This window comes from Carettochelys insculpta, chromosome 27 (assembly GCF_033958435.1).
Source record: "Carettochelys insculpta isolate YL-2023 chromosome 27, ASM3395843v1, whole genome shotgun sequence".
NCBI lineage: Eukaryota > Metazoa > Chordata > Testudines > Carettochelyidae > Carettochelys > Carettochelys insculpta.
The window spans coordinates 8,883,747-8,911,497 of NC_134163.1; the positions used below are offsets into that span (position 1 = coordinate 8,883,747).

A 27,751-nucleotide genomic window follows, 5' to 3' on the forward strand; every position below is an offset into this window, starting at 1 on the left:
GCGGGAGGCGGAGACACGCGGGGCCGCATCATCACGTGCTGGGAAGCAGCCGCCGCCGGAGCCCCAGTGTCTGATTCATCCTGCGCCGAGGGGCGGGAGAGCAGGACCCGGGGCCGAGCGGAGCTATGGCAGGTACCGGCCGGGGCGGGGCCTCCCTCCTCCCGCCCCCCGGGCTGGGTCACCCCCCGCGCGCGGCCACCCCCGTGCACCCCCCGCCCCCTTGGCGAGCTCCTGCTGCGGGAGATCCCCCGCCCGCCGCCCGCCGCCCGCCGCCGGGGTCCCCTTGCTCTGTTGGGGGGGCGGGGGTCTCCCACCGTGCTGAGCCATGGGGGAGTCCTGGCCCGTAGCGCTGCGAGAGAGCCCCCGCCTGGGGGAGGGGAGGGGTGGATATCTGGGCCCCAGTAATCACCGTTTCTTTGTGGGGGGGGGCAGCCACCTGCCACAAGGGGAGCGGGAGATGCATTGACACCCCCCCACACACACCTGCTCATTCCAGCCCCATGTCCTCATGGCCCCGGAGGTGCGGAATAATGGGGACCCCCGCCCTGCAGCAGCGTTTGGGGCAGTGGCCTCCTGTGGCTGGGGGGGAATCGTGGCCCTGATTCAGCTTTTCTCCTGCTTTGGGCAGATGGGGAACCTGGGGGTGGGGAGAGGCTGGGCCTGGCCGGGGGTTACGGCTGCGGCTTTCAGCCCCTCTGGGCTGCAGGGGAGGCGCAGGCCGGGGACACATACCCTGAAGAACACTCGATTGCGGACAGACACTGGCTGCCCCCGCAGGGGCTTTTCACCTGAGCGTGTTGGGCCTCTGCCCCATTGCTGCTGGAAAGAGCCATCTCCCCAGGTCCCTTGTCCCACCATCCCGGGAGCAGCTGCTGTCTCATCCCTTCCCTGTAGCAGCCGCTCTGGCAGCTCCAATGCCGGCTGCTGGGATGAGGCAGGCCGAGGTGCAGCGCCTAGGCCAATAGGCCAAATAGCGGCTTTGGGCGGCTCTGGGACACCGCGGCGAGGCTGGAGAAGCAGGAAGCCCCTGGGCCAGCGAGGAGGGCACCCAACGGCAGCCCATTGCCCCTTTGCCCAGCTTGCAAATTGTCCCAGAAGTTCTCCGCTTTGTTCCCTACTCAGGATTTGGCCGGGATTTCCCCCTCCCCCGGCAGTCCTTCGCCCTTGCACCCCCCACTGCAGGCCGCCCCCCGATTGTGCACCCCGGGTGTGGGGCTAGCCGGGTCACACGGTAGCATCTCTGCTCCTTGGATGTCTTACGGGACCAGCGCCGGCTGGAAATTGGACCCTCAAACGGGCCACTTAGAATCTGGGCCTGGGGAATCCACAGGCTCCAACCTGGATTTGCCCCAGGGAGGTGCTGCGGTGGGGAGGCCCACATGTGGGACCAGGAGGGGGGCGAAGGTGGTTGCATCAGAACTCGCCTTCGAATTCAAACCAAGATTCTGAGGCAGTTTGGACCCGGCTCTCAGAGAGGCTGGGACCGGCAAACCCCGCTGGGTAGCGGCTCGAGGAGAGGGCTCTGTGGCCCAGGAGCTTTGCGATGGCTTCTGGGCCCATCCCCACTTTGTGTGAGTTGTGCTAGCAGGGCCTTACCTGCCCCCTCTGCTCGGGAAGTGGGGCGTACTGCAGCCAGCTCTCCCGTGGGTCTAGGGAATTCCCCCAGCCCCCACCAGCCATGCAGCCCAGCAGGTGCCTTTGGCTGGCGGGTCGTCCAGCTCCCTCTCCTCCCCAAGGGGTCCAAGCATGGATGCTTTGGTGGGGTGGGAGGGTGACACGGGGTGGACTGGCATGGTGAGTGTAACCTGCACACCGGCAACTAGGCCACTTCCACAGAGAAAGGAGGAATCTCCTCTACAGCCTTGGCTTGGCTCTTTCGCTCACACCGTAGAGGCTCTTATACTGCGTTCCAGAGGTCCCAGGTTCAACTGCCTGGGGGCCGTTACACTAGGACTCGGGAGCAGAAGAGGGCAGGGAGAGAGGATCATGGCAGCTCTGGAGAGGACAGTCCAGGTCAGCTGGTGCCTCGTTGTCCTTTTTCCCTTCTAACGGAGGTGACACCCCGGGGGTTGGCCTGGTGGCCTGGTTGTGTGGAAGCATCCCAGGAAACCAACAAGCAGCCCTGTAGCGCTTTCAAGACCAACAAAACAATTGATTAGGTGTTGAGCTTTCGTGGGATGGACCCACTTCTCCAGATCTTGAAAATTCCCAGGGAGCGTGGGAAGTTGCTGCTACCTGCCGCTAATCTGCTGTATCTCCACCAGCTGGCCTGTTGCGGCTTGCTTACTTTTTAAGCTTGGCTTTCAGTCTCCTTGGGCTAGAAGCATCCAGAGGACTAAACGATAGGGGGCCTGTGTTCCAGCTGAGTCAGCAGAGGGCTGGGTGGTGGGACACCTGAGTTCAATTCCTGGCCTTCCCACAAGCTCCTGGAACCAGTCACTTAAGCAGGTGCTGAAGTAGCCTGTTGGTTTTTATCTTACAGCTGCCTCCTCTATGCACCACTCCATCTATTGACCTCAGAGCAACTTACAAAGGAAGGCAGCAGCATTATCCCTATTGTGCAGATGGGGAAACTGAGGCCCAGGGGGCAGTGAATGGCCCAAAATCCCCCAGCAGGCAGTGGCAGAGCCGGTTGCTGCCTAATCTCCTCCTCCTCCTTTTTTAGGACTTACCAGCACAGAGCAGTTTCTGGGGCCTTTCAAAGGTGACAAAGGATTTTGAGGGCTGATTTGAGAACCTTCTGAGGGGGTTGATCACCGGGAGGCCCTGTCTGCCTAACCCCCTGTCCACCAGATCCCTGCCCAGTGCCTGACATGTCCCTGCTGAACATTTTGCCTGGAAATTTCTGTTTTAGTTTTAAAAGGTGCACAGGCTGCTAAGCTCTCAGGTAAAGCCGTGAAGTTAAAAGTCTGGGGTTTTTAACAGCGACTCTTAGAAACTCAGAGGGTTATTGTCACCCGCTGTTAATACTTATGCTGATCCTGCACCTGAGGCTTTCAACGCACTTTGCAAGCTCGAGCTCAGCCTTCCCTACCTCTTGTTAAGTAGATCAGCATTATCATTCCCAGTTTAGATGGGGAAACTGAGGCTAGGAGGTGGCCACTCCAGCCTCACACTGGGGCTCCGTGGCCCTCAGCCTGTTGCTCTACTCACTCCAGCTCTCTGGTGGATAGCGATGGGGTGTGAGGAAGATGATCCATCCAGTTTCTTTCTCCGAGCCAGGAGCAAAACTCAGGAATCCTGATTCCCAGCCCACTGCGCTAACCACTAGCCCTCACTCCCCTCCCAAGCATGAACCAGAACCCAGAAGTCCCGGCTCCTCATCACTGGCTCGGACCTATAGAGCACGTGCTCGTGCTGGTGGGAATGGAACCCAGGAGTCCTGACTCCGCCTTCCTCATGTCTGGCTGTGCTGTTGGTTTCCCAGCCCTGGACGCCGGTTCTCCCGGAGCGGAGGAGTGTCTGGAAGAGGACGAGGAGGAGCTGGAGACGAGCTTGGAGGAGCCGGAGATGGAAAGTGCCGGGAAGCCAGCCCTGGGCGGGCGCGGCTGCATCCTCACCCGGCGCGGCATCACACTGCGGGTGCTGCTCAAGGACGGCCTGATCAAGCCGGGGGAGGGCGTGCTCTCCATCTACTACCTGGTGAGAGCAGATGCTCCAGCTAGTGCTCCCTGGAGTTTCCTGGGCACCGGCCTTTTTCCAGCGCTTCTTTAATGCCAGGGCAGGCTGGGGCCCAAATAGGGCCAAACAGGGACCCTCACATGGCAGCCTCCCCAGCCCCACAACCTGGGGGGCCTCTGATCTTCCTCCCGCTCCTCAGGCCGACTCCTCCATGCCTTGCCAGCCCTTGCCTGCCCCTTCACTCCTGATGCCTCACCACTGTGCTCAGCTCCCTCCACTCCCCAGGCCCAGGTCTTGCCTTGATCTGCTTCAAGGGCCAGAGCTGCCCAGCAGTGGCAGTTTGGCCGTTTGCTCCTGTACCGAGCCCTGCAGGTGGCCGGGAGGGGAGCACCTGCTGCCCACTGTGTCGTTCTGAGCATAAATGCAGAGCAGGAGTCCCGGGTAGATGCCTGCACAGCCCTCCAGGGGGAAGAGTCGGGCACCGCTGATGGCAGGTGCCTGCTCCTCCCAGGGCTGCGGTGCTAATGGAGGTGGCCGCTTCCCTCCTGCTCTCCCAGGGGAAGAAGTTCCTCGGGGACCTGCTGCCTGACGGGAAGATCACCTGGCAGGAGACAGGGCAGGTCTTCAATTCGCCCAGCGCTTGGGCCACCTACTGCAAGAAGCTGGTGAACCCAGCGAAGAAGTCGGGCTGCGGCTGGGCCTCGGTGAGGTACAAGGGGCAGAAGCTGGATCAGTGCAAGGCGGCCTGGCTGAAGAAGCACCAGCCCAACACCTCTGTGGCCGAGGAGGTGAGCCAGGCGCCTGCTCCCGCCCCCTCCCTTGGTTACCTCTGAACCCAGCCTGGCAAGGGAGGGGGCCCTGGGAGCCGCGTCCCCTTTTGCTTCGAGGAAAGGGGCTCCCTGCACACATGGCCAGGAGGGGCCCATTTGCAGTGAGAGGGAAGAAGCCCTGGGGGGACTCCCCTGTCATCCCCAGCAGGTGTGTGCAGAGCCCAGTTTGTAGCCCTGCTGCCTAACCCCCAGAGGAAGAGGGGTTGAGATGCAACAGCAGCCGGGAGCCCCAGGTTTGGCCCAAGACTTATTGCGCCAGGCGCTGCAGAATCACAGAGCAGGTGCCAGTCCCTGCCCCGAGCAGCTGGCAGTCTGACGTTCCTCCCGGATTCTGGGGCTGCAGGCCGGGTGACCCTTGCTCTCTCCAGCGCCTTGCTGGGAGCTCCCTCCCATCAGTGGTCCTGTGCTTCCCCATAATCCCAGGCCCACTGGGGAGCCCTGTTAGCAGGCACGCCTCAAAGGTGACCCCGTTCCCCTCCCTTGTTCCTGGGCGCTTACACCGGAGCTCTTAAAGTCTTGCTGTAGCTGTGCCAGCTCCAGGTGGGGGCAGTCGTAGCTGTTACTGGACCAGCTCCTTGGGGGGCGTTCACGCGGCAGGAGAGCTCCCTGCTTCTCTGGAGCGTGGCCCCGGCCCCAAGAGAAGCTGGTCCCGTAACAGACGTGACCTCCCCGGCCTTGTGTCTTGAGGGTTTAAAGGCACTTAGGCTCTGCCGTGCCCAGGGTCACTGCACCTGAGCTAGTCCGCCCGGGAAGGAAATACTTATGGAGGGGCCCTGCCATCTGGCGGGTACCGGGCAGCCGCTGGCTGGAAGGTGAAGCAAAACGCATTCCGAGTGGTCGTGGGGCGTAGGCGTAGCCAGGGAGGGGGACGCCATTGGAGCGATTTCCTGAGGGTTGCCATGGCGTTTCCATCGGCAGCAATTTTAACAGTCAGATTGGATGGGCTCCGTGGGAGACCAGGCTGGATGCTCTGTGGGAGGACAGACCAGGTGATCCCCGTGGTCCCTGCTGGCCTTGGAAGCTGTGACTTAAGGAGCCTAGATCTCATTGTCACGAGGGATTTGAGGCCTTCGGCATCTAAACACATTTGCATGTGACCAGCTGGGGGGTCTGAACCCCGGAGAGCAGGAGGCAGTCTCCCAGCTGGGCTATGTTCACCCGAGACGGCCCTCGAGTGGCCGGCATTCAGATGCCAACGGGAGCAGGCAGCCCAGCAGCTGTGGGGCATGCCCAGGTGGGGTCTTGTCCCAGGGGGTGCTGGTGGGAGTTGTTTCCTTGGGTTATTGTGCCAGCAGAGGGTGCCCGTGGGGCTCAGCCCCCTGCACAGTCTCTTGGCTGGGGGAGACTCGGCCATAGGGGCGCAGGAGGTCTGCGGGGTGGGCATGAGCAAGAAGGACCAGGTTCCCACTGAGGCCTGCAGGGGGCGTGCTTGTCCTGCCACTTCCTCCCCCCCGGCTCTTCCCCGTGGCAGAGTTTGGTGAGTGAAGGGGAGGAGGAGGAGTTGGCCGAGGAGGAGGAAGAGGAGGCCAGGGACGGGAAAATCATCGTCGCCGAGTCTGCGCTCGGCAAGAAACCGGAGGAGAAAAGCAGGAAGCAGCAAAGCAAGACCCTGGCCGAGCAACACAGCGCCGGTAATGCTGCGTTAAAGGGTAGGAACGGGCTGTCACTACTCCTGGCCAGCACTAGCCCCCGGTCCCCGGGCTGGCCTCGACCAGCTGCAGGGAGGTTAAAACCTCCGGAGCCTTGTCTCTGGGAGGGTTTGGTGCCCGCCCGCCCTGCAGCTGGAAGGGCTGATTACGGCACGCACAGCTGGAACGCGCTCCAATCGCAAGAGCGCTGAAACGGCGGCAGCGTGGGCAGCTGGCCCAGCCAGTCACACCTGCCTAGGGCCCTGGTTCCACCACTGCCTGTGTGACTGCAGCTCTGCCCTGACGGGTTGAACCTCTCTCATCTGGCACCCTTGGAACCTGATGGATTTGCTGGGGGGTCAATATTGTCTAGCAACATCACCAACCCGTCCACCGCTGACGGGGCTCTGAGAACGCACCAGCAGTCCTGTAGCGCTCGGACGACTCTCAGAATAATTTAGTAGGTGATAATTTCGTCCAGGTCTGGAGAAGTGGGTCTGCCCCACGAAAGCTCATCACCTAATCAATTATTTTGAGGGTCTTTAAAGTGCTCCCGGAGTGCTGGTGTGTGTTGTGAAGGTACGGACTAAGACGGCGACCTCTCTGGGCTCTGAGCAGACATTCAGGGGTAAATTACAGCTAAGTAACAGCCCAGAACACTGACCGCCAGGAGTGGGGGCTGCAAACAAATTTGAGGGGACCGCGGGAAACTCGGCCGCAATCACAATAACTGGCCGTCTGGCTGATTAAAATCACGCCAGTGTACGGACAGGGCCGGACGAGAGGGGTTCAGCCAGTGCTGCTGGGGCTGCTAGTGCAGCTCTAGCTAAAGCAAGGCTTGTGCAGGGTGTTCTGTAGCAGTGTGGACACACCCTGAGGTTGCTACTCAGTGCATGGGGGGAGGGGAAGCTCCATGGTTTGAGCATCGGCCCCCCTTAACCCAGGGTTGTGAGTTCAATCTGTGCGGGGCCATTTAGGAATGTGGAACAAATAGATTTAAAACAAAACCAGCCGGGGAGGGGGGGGTGCTTGGTGCTGCTAAGAGGGCAGGGGACTGGACTCAGTGACCTCCTGAGGTTCCTTCAAGGGTCATGCACAGGCCAAGGGCAGAGCCAGACTCAGATCTCTGAGTCTCCCTGCATGGGCCTGACCGCGAGGCTACGATACCTCCCTGGTTTGATTTTTCACCTGCCAGAATCTCCTTCCGCTGGAGGTCAGGAAACCAGGCCAGCAGACACAAACGGACGGTTAATTCCGCCTGGAGATCCGCACGGGAAGCGAGCCGGATCCCGGGAGCTTGTCCCCAACAAATGCTCTCGCCCAGATTCCCGAGCGTGGGGACCACTCACCTTGTCTTTGCAGATAATGGGCCTCACGGGAAGAGACTGGAGAGCAAGAACCGCACTCCTGTCCGTTACTGCACCCTGGGAAGCCGGGACTCTGCCAGGTAGCACCGCCCGCCCCAGCCCCTGCTTCTAGGACTGGGGCTCCCTTCCCAGCATCCTCTGCCCAGCTGCTGCAAAGTGCGCGGGAGACTTAAGCTGTTCTGGCAATGCCAACAGGCCCCTCCCCTCCTGGCCTGCAGCACCTCCTGCGGCTTCACTCCTGAAGCTCTGCCCTGCCGTGGTCTCCCCCACAGCCAATCTACTTCTGCAGCTACTGCCCAGCTCAGCTGCTTTCCTGCAGCACCGCTAGCCATGGGGGCAGGACAGGACCATCCATGTGCATCCAAGCTGGTCCTGGCCCGTTGCTCCCCTGACTGGTCAGCCGGCCTTCTGTCTGTTCCAGTGGTTCCGGCTCAGGAATAAACCTGAAGCTCCCACAGGACAAAGGCCTCTCCCTGCAGCTGAGCCCTTGGCCCGGCATGCCGGGGTTTAGGGGAGACAACCTCCAGTAGGCCAGGCGGGTGGTGTGTGGGGACGGTGCAGGCTGGGATTTGGGGGTGCTTATCAGAAAACGGGGCTCTTGTGTTCCAGGAACCCCCACACCCTGGTGGAGGTGACGTCCTTCGCGGCAATCAACAAGTTCCAGCCTTTCAACGTGGCCATCTCCAGCAACGTGCTGCTGCTGCTGGTACGTCCCAGGGCCCTGCAATGCTCCCTCCAGGGTGGGCCCGTCGGGCCTAGGGGAGGTTCACCCGACTGGTGCTGCATCTGCTGGTGATCAGAGCCAGAGGGGATGGAAACTCCCATTGGCCTCAGAGCAGCCCTGTCCTGGCCGAGGGTGGGACAGCTGCTGCACACAGGAGGGGCCGTTTGACGGGGGAGCCAGACGCTGGGTGAACAACAGACCGGCTGAAGGATTTGGTGGTCGCCACAGGACGTGGGGCTCCCAGGGCACTGCTGGGAAGAGCTGCTGCGGAGCCGGCCGGCAGGAGGCCACGTGTCAGGCGTGAGCCAGAGAGACCTGGCAGGCTGGGCCTTCATGCAAGACTGCAGGGAGCTCTCCCCGGCCCAAAGAGAGCCCGTCTTTGTGCTCTCCCAGGGGCCACCCCCCATCTCCCGCTGGCCCCATCAACTTGGAGGCTCGTAGCAGGGGCCCGAGAGTCCTTCAGAATCAAAGCAACAGCCTGGGGCTGCGCCCGCTGCAGCAACATCAGCTGGAAGGGAGGTCGGGGGGGAGGATCAGAGTCCCGGGGCTGTGGGAGACGTTTGAGAGAAGGTCAATTACCACCCCCACCCCAGACTGCACAAGGTTCAGGGCTGAGATGCCAACCAGACAGTTCCTGCTGGAGGGCAGAAGGGAGCACCGTGCAGTGCCGGTGGTGGGACTGGGGGGCGTGGGGAGGGGCAGGCGCAGGCACAGGGTGGGGGAGAGCTGCCCTGGCGTGAACTCTCCCCGTTCCCTCTGTAGGACTTCCACAGCCACCTGACGAGGAGCGAGGTGGTCGGGTACCTGGGAGGCAGGTGGGACACCAGCAGCCAGGGTAGGTACAGGCCGAGGGTGGGCGTTTGTTTCCCTGGGGATGTCCTAGCTGGGCCAGGCCCTTCCCCGGCTGCCTTGGGCTGAGGGGCCGTTCTCAGCTGGGCCAAGCTGACCCTGGGCCTTTCTCGCAGTGCTGACGGTGCTGCGAGCGTTCCCTTGCCGAACGCGCCTCGGGGATGCCGAGTCAGCAGCCGCCGTTGAGGAGGAGGTAACAGCCCGGGGCCGGGCTGGGGCAGGGGGGTAGATGAGCTGACCGGGGCCTGCGCCTGAGCCATCCCCCTGACAAAGCTGCGGCACCCAGCTCACAACCCAACCCGTTGGCGCCTAGTGGTGCCAGCGGAGCCAACGTGCCGGGCCAGGCAGCCTGCCCGCACTCAGCTGCGCCTGCCCAGCCTGGAGCCAGGCGTGGTGGGTGGGAAGCTGGGGAGTCCAGCAAAGGGACATCTTTCTGGCCCTATAGCTTCACACCCCTGCCCTGCAGCGCTGGTGTGGGGCACGCGCCCGGGGGAGCTCTCAGCTTCACCACTTGTCTCGGGCGACCTCTCAAGGCTCCTCTGCCTTCTCTGTGCTCCTGCCTCAGATCTGCCAGAACCTCTTTCTGCAGGGGCTGGCGCTGGTGGGCTGGTACCACAGCCACCCCTTCAGCCACGCTCTGCCCTCGCTGCAGGACATCGACGCCCAGATGGACTATCAGCTCAAGCTCCAGGGCAGCAACAACAGCTTCCAGCCCTGCCTGGCCCTCATCTGCGGTAAGGGCAGGGCTGGAGGGGGCAAGAGAGCCAGGGCTGGGGCCTGGGAGCTTCAGGATAGCCCCTGGGAACCCTGCTCCTCGTCCCACCCCTGGAGACCTGCTGGGCAGCCCTGGGGGGCAGGGCAGTGAGCGGCTCCCCCATAACGTGCCGAGAGCCGGGCAGCAGCCCAGCGCTGCTCACTCTAATTCCTTGCCCCCCCGCGTGCTGGGCGCTGCCCATCAGGCCCCAGGCAGGTGGGTGTGGGGGGGGCAGGGGGGCTCTGCTGCATTCCAACCCCGGTGCTCTCTCCCCCACAGCCCCCTACTACCCCGGCAACCAAGGCATGGAGTCCAAAATCTCACCCTTCTGGGTCATGCCCCCTCCTGAGGTGAGTTCCACAAGGTGCCAGCGGCAGGGCCAGCCTGCAGCCGGGGAGGAGAGGGGGACGGGGAGGGGGACCACCCCGGCTCAGGGTGGAGATGTAAGTGCAGCAACTCCCATTGCTGGCTGCTGGTTCCCATGGTGTGGGGGGCCACTCTGGCCTGCTAGGGGACCAGGGTCCAGCTGGGACAAGGGAGTGGGGGGATACTGAAGGACCCCTCTCATCCCTGGATAAACATCCTGGCAGCCTTGCGGAGCCGGGGCCAGGAAAGGGCCTTTTCCTGAGCCTGCCAATTGAGAGCAGGCCTCGGCTCACGCTGGCCCCGTGGAGGCCAGGCTGAGGTGGTACCAGCCCATCAGTTTCTCGACCCGTCCTGCGTCAGTTGAGGCCACCTGGAAACCACTTTGCTTCCTTCCCTCTCCGGCTCAGCAAAGGCCCAACGATTACGGCATCCCCATGGAAGTGGAGGTCACCTACCTGCAAGACGGGTTTCTCACCAACGACATCCTCCAGGAGATGGTGAGACCCTGACTTGGGCCTGGCAGGGATGGGGTGGAAGACCTGCCCCCCCGCAGCCAGGCAGGGTCTAGCTCAGTGGGGGGGGCTGTCTGCGGCCTGAGGGGGAGCTAGGTGAGGCTCATGCCGACTTGCCAGATTCTGGCCACGTGTGTTTTCCTACCCGTGTTAGTAACGTGACACATGTTTAAAGCATGGCCATGGGAAGCAAGGGGCTGATTCCACACAAACCTGTGGGACCCCCCGTGCTCTCTCTGCAGCTAACCAATTGGCCCAGCCCACAAACTCTAGGTATGTCCTGTCCTGAGGCAGCCTCTTGGTTAGGACAATCTTGGGGCCCAGTGACCTGACGGCGAGCCCCTCATGCAGCCCACTCACTAGCCTAGGTTGCCCCTCACTGGGCCAGCAGCATCGTGCATCTCTCCTGGTGTCAGTCACTTCACTTCTTCCACTTGTAGGACCTTCAAGCCTCCTACTACGGTGGGGCTTCACCTGCCTGTGAAATGCAGCCACCCTCGGCTGGAGGGCAGCCTGAGGTGGGCAACGTATGCTCAGGCAGGTGTGGTCAGGGTATCTCCGGAAAAGGGCTGTGATTGTCAGGGTCGCTGCTGCTCAGCCTGAACCTCTAGAAGTCTGGGGTGACGTGTGTACGTACCCTCTCGACCTTGGTCAGATGAAGCAGCTCCACCAGGCTCTCCCCAGCACACCCTCCACAGAGCTAGTTCAGAGAATGAAAACGCCCCTGGCTCCCAGAATTGGGAGGAGAAACAAGGCCAGCAGGGGAAGGACAGCTCAGTGGTTTGAGCATTGGCCTGCCAAATGCAGGGTGTGAGCTCAGCCCTTGAGGGGGCCATTTAGCGATCTGGGGCAAGTAGGTTAGTTTTTAAAAAGAAAAGAAAAAACAAGTGCTTGGTCCTGCCAAGAGGGCAGGGGCCTGAACCTGATGACCCCGAGGTCCCTTCCAGCTCTGAGGTGTACATCTTCATGTGTTATAGCTACGCTAGTGGGGGGAAGCAACGAGGCTCACAAACCCATTAAATGTCAATAACCCCCAACAAACACCCTTCTGTACCTGTTAGCGGGGAGGAAGGACTGGAGAGCAGGAGAAGAGGCAGCTGTCACTAGCTAGTCCCTCCAAGGCTGACAGATTCCTGTCTTAGCCAATCCACCGAAGTTGCTTCTACCAGGAAGAAGAAAGCTTGGTGTTTCCGAGGGCTGACAGGCTGAGCCTCCCCGCCCCACTGCGACAGAACTGCAGGGCACAGCTGCTGCTGGCGGGTGGCCAGGAGCGCTCCTTAGGCTGCATCTGACTCCCCTTTCCCTTTGCTGCCCCAGATGCTGCTGGTTGAGTTTTACAAGGGGGCCCCAGACCTGGTGAAGTTTCAAGACCTATGGAGCCAGGAGCAGACCTACTTAGATAAACTAAAGGTGAGACAAGGGCGCTGATGCAGGGGCAGGGATCTGACTCATAAGACGCCACCCGCAGGGATGAGGTTCAGGTGACGCTTTCTCGCCTTGCTCTGAGCTCAGTTTTACCGCTGCATTTCCCAAGTCCTTGCCTTTGGCCCGTCCACTAGGGAAGCTTGAATCCGGTAGCTTCCTCGTGGCCGTACTGCGACTTGCACTGAAGTATGAGGCTGCACTGAGATGAGCGAGGTGGATGCGGTGTGCAGGGTCTGATAGCTTAGCCCAGCCCCGCTTCTGCAGTCCTGACTCAAGCAAGGTCATTTGAGAACAGGCCTAGTGGCCGGGGCAGATACCTGAGCTAGCTCATCCCACAGGGAGGTCTGCACGGGGCAGAACCCTTTCCGCACCTGCTGGGGTAGGCCCAGACACTTGCCTGACCCCTCCTGGAGAAAGGAGGTAAATTCCCTTTTCCATTTCAGGGCTCCCTCGCCTCCAGGGCTCCCAAAGACCAGGGCTTTGCACATGTTCTGGAACAGATCTACAGCCTCCTCAGGCACAGCAGCTGAGCAAGGCCAGAGCCTGAATGACAACAAACTCTCACCCCCGGGGCCTTCACAGCAGGCGGGGCTCGGCTTGGCTGCCCCATGCGTGGGGAGGCTCGGAGGGGGCTGATGAACCTGCAGGCATGTTGGGCCAAGGAGCCTCCAATGGCTGCTGTACAGCGCTAAAGGCCAGTGAGGCCAAGCCGGAAAAAGTGCTGTCTGTCACAGCCGCATAGCGGTGCGGCCCACCACCGCGGGGGAGCTCTGGTTTGCTTGGCACCGCACGCCCGCCAGTGGAGGTGGGGCCTGGCCTGGTCCGGCCTGGCTCACGCCACTCCTGTAGTTCGACTTCGTCTAGTGTGTAGGTGAGGATGAGGGGGCTGGGGCCATCCTGCTCCAGGTGTAAGTTATTTGTGGAAGTTCTGATTAAAAACCTGTGTTGAGAGACGGTGGCTCTGGGGCTCAGCAGGTAACCGCGTGCCCTCCGTGAAGAGGGAGAAAGGGGCTCGGGGAAGCCCCAGGAGAGTACAGAAGAGGATGGGTGTGGAAATTGAGTGATGATGAATCCCTCTTCCCCCACGGCCAGGGGAACAGGAGCAGCTAGAGCCAAGCCAGGAGCCTTGCCGGCTCTCTCCTGGAACAAGCCAGGCTAGGAGGTTTAAAGCACAGTGAATGTGACTTCACATCGCCCTCTCCCCACCCATCCCAGGGGTCTGATTCAGTGACAGAGGGAAGGCAAGGCTGGAAACTTTCCCTCCCCCAGCATAGGTAAGAGGCTGGTTGGGGGGGTCAGGCTGGATGGTTCACGCACACTGTGGCTCCTTTAGAGATCTTGCCCCCCGCCAAGGGACCCAGCAGTGCCCCTCAAAGCAGGAGGTGGACACACTAACTGGGCATGTTAGCCAAGTGATCAGGGTTTGCCTGAGCAAGGGAGAGATTCTGTCTGTATTCCCTTCCCAGTGGCCCTGCCCCTTAAACCGTTGATTCCTTCCACTGCAGTGGGGGAAGGAGCCACTGGCATCCACCTGAAAGATGACATGTGCTTTAGAAAGAAAACATTTAATACTTTTATTGAGAGATTACAAGTCAAGATTCGGAGGGGGGGGGGGTTCCCCCTAAAACCAGGAGGAACAAATCATAACAAAAGTTCCATTAAATTGTCCCAACCACAGACTCATTTCAGTCCAGCTGAGTGTTCGCTGGAACGTGCCAAAGACAACTCGGCCAGGCCACGGATTGGAAAGGAGAGTTAGCTACAACCTCAGAAATACTAACCAGCTCTTAGCACGGGTCTGCCATGACAGACGGGGGAGCTGAGTCCACCTACCTGCTCCACGCCTGCGGACAGGTCCTTACTCCTGATGGCTTAGTGGAAACAGGCTCGGTCCCCTGTAGGCTACTGGCTGCACAACCTAGCTCTGAATAAAGTGCCTGTGCGCCTTGGCCTCTGCTGGGAGCTGGTTCGGTGACAAGAGTAATAAACATATCAACATGCATGGTTAAAAAAGTTAAAGGGTTCTGTTTTCTATGTAAATAGGACTCTGGATCTGGCTAGCAAAAGAAGGCAGAGGAAAGCACTGCCTCGGTGGTGACTCCATAGCTACAGGCCAGAAGCCTCCACCTGCCAGCAGAGGCGTTTACTATTTAAAAAAAAATACAGCTAGCGAAACAAGGCTGGGGCTGAAGTGGGTGGAGCTGAGTGGTCACTGTTACAGCCGTGGTGTGTTGGGCCCTCTAGGATGCTAAGGGCAGGAAGACACCAAGCCCTGCTTGAAGGGTGATGTGGGCCCTGCCTCTTGGCCTTGCTGCAACAGCAGCACTATGGGAGCGCGTGTCTCCAGCTAAAAACAGCGGCTGCCCTTGTGCTGCAGCTCCAGCTCAATGGCCAGGCTCAGAGAAGCCGGGCAGGTACATCCTGCAAGCTGTGGCGTTAGGTGCCCCCTGCAGGTTGCCCTCGGAGGCAGCAGCCCCCTCCCGTCGAGTGCTGCGGCTCAAAGCAAGTGCAGTAACTGCTCAGCAGCTTCCCCCAGGGCCAGGGATTCTCTCCAGACAGAGCTGCTCTGAGCTTCAAGCCCATGCGGGGGGGACACAGCTGGGAGGAGTGAGACAGCTAGAGGAGTCCCTGGTGCCCCCAGTAGTTGTGCTTTGTCCCATTGCCAGCAACAGGATGGGTGCAAAGATGGGAGCGTATTTCCAGACTGAGGGGCAGAAGAGAGTTCCCTCCTTATTCCACCTGACAGACAGCGCCAGGCGATCCCACCTCACCTTCCACCCGAACACCAGGCCCCCAGCCAAGCGGCTGCTTCTCCCCATCCCGACACTGCTCAGGGATCACCACCCTGGCTAGCACAAAACTGCTGGGCTTCAGGCGGGAGAGAAGAGGTGCAAGGACCAGCCCAAATACAGGGCGTGGAAAGAGGAACGCCTACGTCTTCCCACGGGACCTGCTTTCCAAGGAATAGAACCAGACCTGAGTTAGGTCTATGAACACAGCAAGGCTTAGGCCCATCACGCCAAGCCAAGCTGTTCCCAAGGCTCCACAGAGCTGGGGAGCAGGGAGCTGGGAAGGCACATTGATTGGACTGGATCATGCTAAGCAGTTTCACCCTGGACTCGGCCTCGCGGAGATGTCTAGGACGGCTCTAGGGTGGGCAGACCCTTGAACATACAGCAACTTGGGTCAAGAAGGGCGCTAAGGGCAGGCTTTTGTGCCAGGGTGCTATGGGCTCTCAGCTAGCGAAAGTGCCTGCACCTAGTTCCAGGAGCACTGGTGGCGAGGGGATGGATCATCCCAAGCCCAACACCACACGAGCTGCTGGTAGCATCCTTCCTGGAAAACCAGCCTCTCCAGCTCTCCCACGTCAAACCTTGGCCTTCTGTGGGCAGAGGGAGTAATCCCTGCAGTTGGCGTCTCACAGGCTGGGAAGTGGAACCATGCAGAGGCCAGAGACGCGAGGGGCTGACCCTGCAGGACAGGAGGAGTGAGGTGGTACAGAAGTGGAAGCGGGGTGGGGGGACCCCACATGGGGGTGAGTTAGTGTTTTCATGCTGCTTAGTGTTGTTCTGCAATACAGTCCCTCAGCAGGGCCGTCCTTGTCAGGGGCAGGGGGGTGGCAAGGGGAGGCCCACGTAGGCAGCAGGATGTGATGCAGCCATGCCTCTGCCTCCCTCAGCAGCACAGAGAAAGCGATGCCCCTGCACCAAGGTTCGGTGTTAGGACAGGTGTGAACTGTGGGCAGCCCGGCAGGAGGAGTCAGGGGCTGACCTTCACCCCTTGCCCATTCCCCCGGCTCCCACCAGCAGAGAGAGCTTGCGGGTAGCATGCAGCAGATGCCAACCCAACCAAAGCTGACGTGCGTGTGCCTCTCCAGGCCCTTGCTGTGGAGCTGGGCGCAAACTGTCCCCCTTTCCCCCGGGTTAATGGCTAGAACCCGCCTAGACCAGCCTCTCGCCCCCGTCCAACGCACACTGCTGGAGTGGGCAGCTCTGCTGGTTCTCATGGGACTTGCTCAGTGCTCAGCCCTGCCTGTGCCCTCTGAGCTCACTCACCAGTAGGACACCTGCACTGTTGTCCTGGTGCACCCACGTACCCAGGATCTCCAGCGTGGCTGGCCCAGCTCACGTGCTTTCCCCCACAAACGACAATGACAAAGGAGATGCTCGACTTGGCTTATTGAACAAGCTGGAGGAGCATGGAGAGACTTGGGAGTACCTAGCTCAAAGCCCAGGAGAAAAATCTGAAGGGAGCTGCCCAGCCCTGGTGGCTTGTTCCCTGCCGACACCCTCACCCCGATCCGCCGCAGGTACAGAGCGCGCACGACCCCGCGCTCACACCCCCACCTCCCGGCAGAAGAGTAGAGTAGTGTTACAAAATGGAATGCAGAGGAGGGCAGGGCAGGGCTGGCCCCGCTGTGAGTTTGTAAGGGGCCGGAGGATGAGGAAGGGCTGGGGGTGAAGAGACGCCGCTTCACTGAGGTAGCGGGACCAGCACTTCCACGTAGTTGAGCGGGAAGAACCCAGACTGGCCGTTGATCATGCCCTCGTACCAGTTTTCGTCAATCTGATTGGTCAGCGTGATGATGTCTCCCTCCCTAAATCCCAGCTCGCCGTCGTTTTCGGGTTCGAAGTCGTAGAGCGCCTTGCAGCAGGGCTGATCCAGGTGAGCTGAAAGAGACAAGCAGAGCCCAGGTGAGCCCCGCCTGCCGACGCTCACACGCCAGGCCACTGAGCAGCGCCCCCACCTGGGTCTCCCGTAAGGCATGACAAGGTGGTCACCCCCAGTCATCTTTGCAGGGCCCCCGGTCAGCACAGCCCTGAACTCTACAGCAGCAGTTAGAAGTGGGGCAGATGGCTCCCTCCTGCCCACACGTAGCTGTAAGAGTCTCAAGCAGACAGCTGCCACCCACCCTGCAGGCTACTGCACAGCGTAACAGGGAAGGCCCAGTCCAAGTGTTCCTTTGCTCCTGCTATGCCTCCTGGGAGGGAGTTACCCACAAGCTGTGGTCACACAAAGCTCCCTCAGCCTGCCTGCTGCTGGGGTTTTCTAACCGCTCTGCTTGGCTCAGTCAGTCCCTGCACGTCCCTGGCAGTTTGCTGCAGTGAGTCAGTGACAACAGTTCAACTCCAGCCACCGAGGGAGGCAGTGAAGTCAGATGTGAGTTTGTTATTACTGTAACGCTCACCCCGGGGAAGCCAAGGGTCTGTTACGGGTTAGTTGGTGACTGGGTTAGACTCAGCACTGGAGAGAAGTAGAAAGAGCACATGGAGCCTAAGGCCAAGACTGCCAGGACGGACTAAAGAGTTCAGTGGCTTCTGTTGCTCAGGGCTCTCGCAGAACCACCTTCAAGGGGCCCGACTGGCACCGTGAGCCCCCTGAAAATTGGGCTCCTTTAAGGTGCATCAAGCTGGGCTCCAAACATCATTAGTGGGTCTTCAGATCTTGGCTGACGACGGCAGATCATGGAGCAGCTCATGTGATAAACTCACCGCCTCCCCATCTGCCACATTCCCAGGTCTCTGCTCTTCAGCTGAAGGTGAATTTTAGTGCCCTGTGGACAGCCCTGGAGAGCCCAATGCTGTGGTTGAACAGACCCAGCACGGATGACAGCAGCGAAACGGCTGAGGCTGCTCTGAGGCAGAGACACTCCCGAGGGGAATTTAACCTCTGTGACCCACCCAGGCCTCGGTGCCTGTGCTGAGGTTACTGACAAACAAGGAGATGGCTGGGGAAGCTGAAAACGACCAGTTTCAAATACAAGTGAAACGTGTCCCCAGCCCCATCCTCTTTTGTTCCCAGAGCCTTTTCCTCCCCGGGTTCTGCTATAGTGTAGACACATCTTAGGGCCGTTTGGGTTGGATGGACCAAGCCTTCTGCTGCCCCCCAGAGGGGCTTGAGATTTGTGCAGCACTTCTCTGAGCCACAAAAAGCAGCAGATGGGGAGAGGCGCCAGGGACAGGCCCAAGGCCACTCAAGTTTTTTGGCAGAGCTGGGAGGATAGTTCAGTCGTGTTCTTCAGCCACAAACCCACCCTTCCCAGACGCGGGACGCGGCATCCTGGGACATCCCGACCACACTCGCCGGAGGCAGGAACGAGGAGGTTTCAGGAGCCGAGTCTCAAAAGTGTTTGTCTCGTGAGCTAGGCCCAGCTTCCAGCCTGGGGACCCTGTCCAGGAGCGGGCTGAGAGGGATGCTAAGTAACTGTTGTACGGGCCCATGTGCTGTCCCAGGCTCCTGAGGGCACTGCAAGGACCCAGGTAACGGAGCAAGTGGAATCCCAGAGGGGGAACCCAGCAAGTGCAAAAGCAAGGGCGGCTGGATCTCTATTGCTCCGCGGCCCAGGCCACACTTGGGAGCCAGTCTGACGACCTGACCCAGGGCGTTGGGCACTAGCAGCCAGGAGCAGCCCACGCTGGCCGAGGAGGCAGGAAACACCATGAGCAGCAGCGGTTCATTTGGCCAGAGAGCCCTTCCAAATGGATTTCACCTTTCCAAGCTGCAAAGGCTTCCCACTGGCAACCACTGCTCAAGCCCCAGCAGCGAAGCGCGTGGGCCACACCACCCGATCCCTTCCTGAGTGCACGGAGCCCTTCCTCTCCCCCCCAGCGTGGAGAGCTGAACTGGCCCCTCATCGGCGTTTCCACACTGGCCCGCTCCTCCTGCTCCCAGCAACCCAGACCAGCGCTTGCAAAACAGTTCCACCAGGCCAGGGCCTGTAACTGCTTCACCCGACCTGAAGAACCATTCCAGCACCTCCCCAACAGACCTGCATGAACTGCCCCAGGTCTGCCAATGGTGTGGGGAGGGGACAACTGTGTTGGTCCTCAGCCTTTCAAAGGGGCCCAGAGCTCCCTAACTGTGGGCCTCTCTGAAACACCATGGGAGCATCAGTCCACGGCTCCACGTGGCTTCTGAGGGTTGGGGAGACAGAGGGGAGAGAGCAGAGCTGTGCTCCAGGCAGCGCTAAGGGCTGACTCTCCGTGGCCCTGTTCTTCCCCCCAAGGCTCTGCCCTGGAGCCGCCCTCCCACCCTCCCTTTCCCCCCAGCCTGCAGTGGCTGTCAGCCCCACTGATCTTCCCCTCCTGCAAGGGAAATACAAGACTCCATCTCTCCCTTCCGTCTCCTGGGCAATACCACCACTACCTGGCTGGGAAGGTAAGGGCAGATACCCCTCAATGGATCTACTCTGAGTCCCATCTGTCCCCAGTGGTCCACCCCATTTCTCCCACATTCCCCTTCTCCTACAAAACCTTCCACCGCACGCCCCAGCGCTCTTCGCTCCAGCTGTGCTGGCGAGGCAGACAGCGCCAGGAGGAGGGAAAGGAGAGCGTACTGGTTGCGTGGGCTACATGGAACAGACATTTCAGATTTTCTTTATGGACAAAACGGGGTGGGGGCACTGGCAGAGGAAGTGGGGAAAGAGGCATCAGAACAAACGTTTCCTCCAGTGTCTCCAGGTGGGGCAGAAACAACAGGCGTTTGGTCCATTCGAACGAAATAGACAAGAGCCCAACACTTTCCCTCCTCTACAACCCAAGTCAATTAGCTGGGCAGGAGTCAGCCTGGGCAGACCTGTAGCCGAGATTTGCAACGGACAAACTAAAACTGGAATGAGCTATTTGGTTGACCGCGTGTTAGTGGCTCCACAATGGCAGCTTAGGTGAGAGCAGGGGAGAGGGAAGAGAGCGAGAGAGACGGAAGATCACACTGCATGCAGTGCGTGTGGAGGGAACTCACAAATACTCCTGCTGGGGGTCCGGGATGGCTTGTCGGATCGGAAAGAGGAGGAAGCTGCTTCCAAATAAAGAGAGAGATGCTTAAAACCACTCTAAAAATTAACCCCTTGGTACAGCCCAGGTATAGCCCCAGGAAGGGGTCTGTTAGTTGGGAGGGACACGGTATCCTACATCCCAAGCTGGGTCAGTTACAGGGCCTGGCCCAGAGCGGGTCTGGGGTGTGCAGGGGGCCGGAGGGAAGGACAACACGTGACTTTTCCTGTCCACCACTCAGAGACCAAAAATTAGACAATGCCACAGGCCACTGAGTGAGATGCGCTCTCCAGAGTCAGAGCAAAGGGAGCCAGCACTGGCTGAAAACAGACCCCATCTCACCCGTGCCAGAGCAAAGAACAGGCAGGATGTGAGGACCAGGGCAGCAAGAGGGCCCAGCTTCTACACAGTTCTGCCACCTCCTGGGTGCTCGCTCTGACACAGGAACATTCAAGGCACCGGTGATGGCGTGGACAGCACGCCATGGCCATCTTTACCTGAGACTTTGGGGGCGGGGGTGCAAGAGAAGCCGCCATTCGATTGGTCGGTGTCTCCGAAGTCGTACGTCTCTCTGGGTTTAGGTTTGTACTCCCGCTTGGGGCGTGAGGAGGCCTCCTTCATTCTGAAGAGGCAACAGAGACAGGGTGAAATCAGAGCAAAGCTGCGCACAGTGAGAGATTCGAGCAACATCCAGCTCCCTGGGAGTCTTTCCATGGGTCAGTGGGAACTGGGTCAGGCCCCAAGTACACGAAGGGGCCTGGCCAGGATTGTGCTGCCCTGCCCTGCCCCTGGTTTCAAGGGGCCCCCCGCTTGGAGGGTAAGATCTTTGGAGCAGGGACCTCACTCCCTTACACAGCACACTACCAGTGTCCAAACACACAACTGTCTCTCCCTCCCTATCCACACATTGCCCCCGGACAGGGGAGCTGACAACACAACACCCTCCACCCACTAGGGCACACCCATGGAAGAGCCAGAACACGACTCTCCCCATTTCAGACCAGATTTGTCCACACCCAGAGTGGGCGACCCTTTCGGAGAGCTGTCGTGGGTCGCACTCTTCCAGGATGCCAGTAGAGGGGGGCAAGGTGTGGCTGAAGGAGGCGGCTATGACCTGGGGCTGTGGGCGCAGGAGGAAGGGCAGGAGGCTGCGTTATGTGGCGTGGGGGACAGAGGGTTCTGCAGTGCCAGAGGAAGGCTGGGGACAGCAGCCCTCTGAGACAGGCCCTCTGCCTGCTGCAACCCCAGAATGCTCAAAACTACTCTCTGCTCCAGATGCTGAGGGGAGGGAAAGGGTTCACACAGCCCCCACCGAAGATCTCAGATCCTATTGGTCACAAAGCATAAACTGGCCAATGGGTGCTGAGAGATTTTGCAAGGGGGTGGGAGCAGTGTGCAAAGCCACCCCCACCCTCCTGGCATGCGGCGCAGAGAGCCACGCGGAGCAGGACCCTGCTGAAAGCAATGGCTGGCTCCCCTCTGCCTGAGGTGGCCCGTGGGCTGGATCTGGTGCCTTGGCAAGCCAGATCTTGCCCACTGCTGGTCTACATCCTACACAAAGCTTTGATTGCTGTCCTCTCTACACCTCATCCGTGACAGGCGCAGGGCTGTGTCAGGAGCACGAGAACAAGGCGTTAAGAATGAGCCCTACAGACACCGATATCCCCAAGCACCTGGTTCAGCAGTTCCATAAGGAATAAAGCTTTCAGTTATGTTGCAGAATTTCACACGGAGCTAGAAAAGGCCCCACCCCAGGAGCCACTGATTTTACAAGCTGTGGGCGGAAGGAGGCAGCAGGGAGGAAAGTTAAACTCGTGAGTCTCCACAGCCCCCTCACTTTTGGGGGCTGTGCTGTGTGGTTTCACTGTCCGAGAAAGAGTGGTCGCTTCCTCCGGAAGGAGGCTACGGAGCTGCCTTCTCTGCCCAAGCAGCTACAGAGAAGGGCTGTGACCGGCGGAGGGCGGCGTGCACTCTGCTAACAGGTTCACAACGAGTCTGTGTACGGGTTGTGGTGGGAGAGGAGCTATACCGGCGGTGGGCACGCCAAGATTCTGATATGTGGTCAAGGGCTGCACTTTACTATGGAGGGGTGTGGGATCTAGGGTGGAGGTTGGGTGCAGAAGGGAGCTGAGTAGGGGACTGGGGTGCAGGAGAGGGTGGGGGTCTGAGAAGGAGTTTGGGCGAAGCGGGGGGTTGTGACCAGGGGCAGGGTCCAGGAGGGGGTATGGATGCTGGAGAGGATTCTGACCTGGGGAAGGTGCATAGGAAGGGGTGCAGGGTATGGGAAGGAGCTGGGGTACAGAAGCTGGAGGAAGAGGGGTCTCAGAAGCAGGCTCTGGCCAGGAGGCACTTACCTAAGCAGCTTGTGGCCTGCAGCACGCTCAGGCCGGCTTTCCTGCCTGCCAGCAGCCCCAGACCCTTGAAAACTGCCTGGTCCATGTGGCTCTCAGCGAGCTGCCTCACCCCGAATCCAAATCTCTCAGCTCCCATTGGCCAGTTTCTGTCCAGCAGGAGCTGAGAGAGTTTGCTGGGGGCAGGGACAATGTGCAGAACAGCGAGCCAGAGGGTGTAGCCAGCTGCTTGGAGTGGTGTTGCTCCCTACTGTGGAGCAGGGCGGGGGCTGGATTAAAAGGCTTGGGAGGCTGGATCCAGCCCTGCCCACATCTTGCCCACCCCAGGGTACACCCGACACCAGTGGCTTTCAACCAGTGTGCTGTGGCACATTGACGTGCCGTGAGAACTGTCCAAGCGTGCTGTGAAATTTCATCAACTTCCCCCACCGCTGCTCTTGGCAGAGCTGCAACAAGGGGAAACGCTGACCCCACAGGGGCCCGTCTGCACTGGGAGGCAGCTGAAATGTTTCTTCCCAGCCCAAACGGGCTGGCAGGGAGCCTGCTCCCCATCCCTGCTGTGGCAAGGGGAGAGGGACGATAGGAGTCGATTGAAGCTGGGATGCCGTTTACATGCTGTGTCCCAGCTTCAACAGGCTGGCAGGAAGGGGAGTCCCCCCCAAGGCCCTGCCAGTAACTGAACAGGTCAGCAGTTACTCAATTACTCAACATCCCAACCGACCCGTGTTTAGCTTGCTGGACACACTCTGCTGCACACCTCTCCAGCAAGACCATAACCACCGGGAACGTAAGTTAATGTTGACATCTATGAGCAAATCGATTCAGCTGAAAAGAGTGGGGCTTGTTTGTCTCACTGAAGGGGGCTGCGTTACTGAAACAGTTGGGTACCACCACGCTACACAACAAGACCTTGCACCCCCCACAGCATTTAGCTGAGTCATACATAATTCAGTCCCTGCCCCCAGCTTTGCTCCCACAGTAGCCTCACCCAGGGGTTTGCTACCTGAGGTTCCAGAGCCGCATCTGGCCCTTTAAGGAGTTTGTTGTGGCTCCCAACACGAAATTGCAGAGTAAAAAAAAAGAAAAAACAACTCTCCTGATTGACCCTGTCACTAATAAAGTGTTGATTTTGAAAAGGAAAAGGAAACTTGTGGCATTCCTGCTGCAAAGGGCAATGTGCGTTTTAAGAAAGAAAACTGACAAAAATGAAGTAAAACTGGCATCATTAATAAAAGTGGGTTTGGGGGTGAAAGTCAGGAAGATTGATGTGTGTGTGCGCGCGCGACACACACACACACACCCCCCGCGTGTGAGGAAATAGAATTTTTAAAACGGTTGGGAACACCCTGCAGTAAACACGCATCATGTTACAAATCATTGTGCGCGCTGTTCTTAAAACAGGGGTTACAAACAGAATCGTTGGACATTATTTATGAATGGCCATTTTGTATTCACATGCATTGCGGCTCTGAGATTTTACCAAAGTTGAAAAAAATGGCTCTTCTTGCTATTTTAGTTGCTGACCCCAGTCTCACCTAACCAGTTCCCCAGAGCGACTGGTATGAACTCACGACTGCAGTCCTGCAGCACTTTAAAGACTAACAAAATGATTTAAGTGCTATGGGACAGCTGGTTTGTTTTGTCAGAATACAGACTAACACGGCTACCTCTCTGCTACTATTGGCATGAATTCAATCCACTGCGCCCCACAGCATGACTGGCTCACTTTTCACTACCACCTCCATGCAGAGCTCTGCTTTTCCCAGAAGGCTCCCCAGTTATCGCCCTTGGGTAGTGAGGAGCAAATTCTTACAGCTCTTGCTTGAAACCAGGTCTCCCTTCAGAGCACTGTTACTCTCTGGCCAGCAGGGGACACTGTAGCAGGACTTTGCATCTGCTAATATTTTGGATGCTCCTGGCTCTCGCCCACATTCATTTAAAGCAGCAGCTAGCTGCTTGGCGTTCATCCATTCTCATGCATGAAGGAGGAATGCAAACACACACCACAGTATTCCCTTTTCTAGTGCTAGGTCGGCAGTGCAGCCCCCCCACTGTCCAAACAGCAGGACGGCTGCCACAAAGATGTGCCAAAGGAGATTCGCTGCTACAGAGAACCATCCCAAGCACCTGCTACCCAACCTGGCCATTTCATTGGGGCAGGGGGAGCTGCGAGAGCAGCTGTGAACAAGACCACACAAGTCACTGCACTTACATAGCAGCTCCATGTGGCTTAGTATCTCGGCTGCAGCACATCAGCAGAGCGGGGACCCAGGGAAATTCAGGCACAGCGGCTGGAGAACAATCACACTAAGTTGCAGGATTTCTGGGGAACATGGCTATGGCAAGATACATGAGCAGCAGCTCACACAACTCCCTAGCTCTTAGCCGGTGCTTTCCAACAGCAGCTCTCCTACTGCTTTACAAAGGAAGTCAGTACAATTGCCCCCATTTTGCAGATGGGGAAACTGAGGCAAGGGATGGCAGCTTGCCCAAGCTAATGCGGTATGCCAGCAGCAGAGCTTAGAAGAGATCCCAGGTTTACTGAGATCTGGCCCCTGGTTCTAACCACTAGCCCACTCTGCCTCAGTGGGGCAGAACTTCACGTATTTAGTTTTTTCACTCTCTTCATGCAGCGATCCCTCCAGTACAGTGAAGTGGCCTACTGAAGTCTGACACCAGGCACTGGAATACACACGCACCTTTAGGGCAGAGTGGGGAACCCCCGGCCCATGGTCCAGATCCAGACCACAGCTTGCATGGATCCAGGTGCTGAGGCTCCAGGTTCTCCCCTGCCCCCAGCACCCGGCCTGTGGTGAGGTGGAGGGTGTGGACCTCGTGCTTCATGGGGCTGACTCAGGCAAGCCTCGGTCTGGAGCTGGCCCATGGGCTCTGCTGGGGGGAGGGGGGCCAGGCAGGAAGTGGCTCTGAGTGGCACTGCTGTCACTCGCTGCCATTCCCACAGCCGAGTTCTTCCCAGCCGGGAAGGGGGAGCGGCGTGAAGGCTTTATCCCACCACTCTGATTGGCAGGAATTCTCACCCTCACCCAATACCCAGCCTGCTCCTGCGCCCTCCCCTTCAGCCCAGACCCTTGCTCCTCAAGCCCATTTCCTGGCAGCCCCCTCCCATGCTGAACCCCTCATTCTGGCCCCACCCCAGAGGGGCCCACAAAATACACACTAGCCTGTCCCCCTGCTCCCAGCTCTGGGGCTGGTGTGCAAGGGGAAGGAGGGGAGTCTCATCTCTTTTCCGTTTGTTTTTCAGTTGGGGACCACATCAGCGAGGATTCTTTTTTTGGTTGGCCACTTGTGTGGCCCCCAACTGGTTTTTCTGCGTGTCAGTGGCCACCAACCCAGAAAAGCTTCCCCACCCCTGCTATGGGGGAACACTTCAATCTCCTGGGACATTCAAAGATGGATTTCAAAGCAGCCGTTCTACTACAAAAGACGCACAGAGGGAGACAGCTGAACAGGAATTCCTTTGCAGATTTGACCCATTTAACCTAGGCCTGAACAGAGACCTTACTTACAGGTTTTTCCCCCCCATCCCCCAGTACTTGCCCCATGGGAATGCCAGGTGGGGATGGGCTGCATATCGTCATTTTGTTTAAAAAAAAAAAAAGGCACTATTTTACTATCTTATGCATTACAAGGGCAATTTCCCCGCCTTTGAAATTCGCAGAAATGGAACACATCCAACTTAATTTGCTTCATCAGCTGGTTCTTTTCCTTCCTTTTCCCCAACCCCCACTGTATAAACCCTGGATTCTACTTTTCTACTCCATTCATCTGAAGAAGTGGGTCTTACCCACAAAAGCTCGTGACGTAATACATGTTAGTCTAAGTGGACAAAGGGCTACTTGTTATCTGTAAAATTACACAGTAAGGGCAAAAGCTGGTAAGAGGGGGATTGCAGACTTAGCTGCCTGGAGGAAGATCCTTATGGCTGGCTGATATTAACCCAAGAACCTCTTTCTTCAAATAGCCACAGCAAAGATTCTTCAGTGCAGGCCAGGACTCTGCAGAGAGTCACTCGGGGAATGCATTTCCTGCTGCTCCTCCACAGCAGACACTGATCTGTATTCCATTTACAAGACAGTGCTCCAGGGCTCCAGCTGCAACATTCCAGGGCACATATGGAAATCATACGTTTAACAGGAGACATTAATGCACACCGAGGCTGGAGCAAGAGTTTGCAGAAAAACAAGGACTCTCACAAGCACACATCCAGGTCCACCAGCTCTGCTTTGTGAGGCTGTGCCTTATTTTAGCGTCTGTCACCACAGCGTTATCCTGTTACCCTCCTTCCCCACAACCTTCCTGGCTCTGTCTGGCTACATCTACACTATCCTCAAACTTTGAAATGGCCATTCAAATGGCCATTTCGAAGTTTACTAATGAAGTGCTGAAATGCATATTCAGCGCTTCATTAGCATGCGGGTGGCCACAGCGCTTCGAAATTGACGCGGCTCACCACCACGCGGCTCGTCCTGACGGGGCTCCTTTTTGAAAGGACCCCACCTACTTCGAAGTCCCCTTATTCGCATCTGCTCGTGGGAATAAGGGGACTCCGAAGTAGGCGGGGTCCTTTTGAAAAGGAGCCCTGTTGGGACGACCCGCACCAATTTCGAAGCTCCGCGGCCACCCGCATGCTAATGAAGCGCTGAATATGCATTTCAGTGCTTCATTAGTAAACTTCAAAATGGCCATTTGCATGGCCATTTCTAAGTTTGGGGCTAGTGTAGACACAGCCTGTGTGTCCCATCTTTAAACAGATCATAAGTTGTTCGGGGCAGAGACCTTGCCCAATGTGTGGGCCAGCACTTAGCACAACAAGCTCCGATCCAGATTAGGGCCTTTGAATCCTCTTATACCAATGCAGACACAAGGCCAGGCATTCAAATAGCCAGTGAAGCCAGAGGGTGCTAATTCAAATGTATTAGCCTAATGATAGTTCACCTTCTTGATAATGGAGGCAGAGGGTACTGCGGGGGTGAGGAACCTCCAGCACACAAGAGTTGTCAGGGCTAGCCCCTGGCGGCCTGCAGATGCTGTGTTTACCTGACTTCCTGCAGGCAGAGCCCTGCAGCTCGCTGTTCCCAACCAACAGAAGCTGCAGGAGACAGTGACCTGCCCCAGCCGGGGCTGTTTCCTGCAGCTGCCAGTCAGAGAACTGCAAACCATGGCCACCGGGAGCAGTGAGGCTCTGTGCCTGCAGACACTCAGGGAAAGAAAGAGTCTAGCAGTCTGCCAGCAGCTAACCCTATGGAACCACGTGTGGCCCACAGACCTGACGGTCCCACCCCAGTCTATTGAGCTAAAACAGAACCACAGCAGAAATGCCAACAGCACTGCAGTTACAACTCCCACATCCAAGCCAGTGGCCTGTTTAGGAGCTGCAGTCGTTTACATTAATGCAGGATTCTGTGTGTGCTCTGCCCTGCTCCCCAACCTTCCTCCCCACACCCTCCTCAAGGATGAATCAATTTGCACTTTCCATTGCACTGGGAGCACTCATGTTTTATCCAGAGATGGCCAAAAGCAGCAAGAAATTA

General features: G+C 58.5%; 2 protein-coding genes across 8 annotated transcripts in view; one reads left to right on the forward strand and one right to left on the reverse strand.

Annotated features, from left to right (window-relative positions):
• MPND (MPN domain containing) lies at nt 1-26,525 on the forward strand. 5 transcript variants are annotated; one of them, XM_074978637.1, is made up of 13 exons: nt 1-132; nt 3,428-3,642; nt 4,179-4,409; nt 5,923-6,100; nt 7,442-7,526; nt 8,056-8,152; nt 8,933-9,005; nt 9,136-9,212; nt 9,585-9,753; nt 10,053-10,123; nt 10,547-10,636; nt 11,969-12,061; nt 25,462-26,525. In XM_074978637.1, the coding sequence occupies exons 1-13, from the start codon at nt 126-128 to the stop codon at nt 25,663-25,665; spliced, it is 1,590 nt and encodes a 529-aa protein (XP_074834738.1). In that variant the 5' UTR covers nt 1-125; the 3' UTR covers nt 25,666-26,525. The 5 variants fall into 5 exon arrangements, with proteins under 5 accessions (XP_074834738.1, XP_074834740.1, XP_074834739.1 ...); XM_074978639.1 differs by having other exon boundaries at nt 9,672-9,753; XM_074978638.1 differs by having other exon boundaries at nt 5,923-6,082.
• Nucleotides 13,637-27,751, reverse strand: part of SH3GL1 (SH3 domain containing GRB2 like 1, endophilin A2) — a 56,277-nt gene continuing 42,162 nt past the window's right edge. The window contains exons 8-10 of one of the 3 annotated variants that reach the window (XM_074978642.1): nt 20,346-20,470; nt 19,817-19,873; nt 13,637-16,746 (exon numbers count right to left, since the gene is read on the reverse strand). In XM_074978642.1, coding sequence (XP_074834743.1) covers nt 16,550-16,746; nt 19,817-19,873; nt 20,346-20,470 — 379 coding nt within the window. In that variant the 3' untranslated portion in view covers nt 13,637-16,549. The remainder of the gene's footprint in view (nt 16,747-19,816; nt 19,874-20,345; nt 20,471-27,751) is intronic. The other 2 variants (XM_074978643.1, XM_074978644.1) reach the window with 2 other exon arrangements.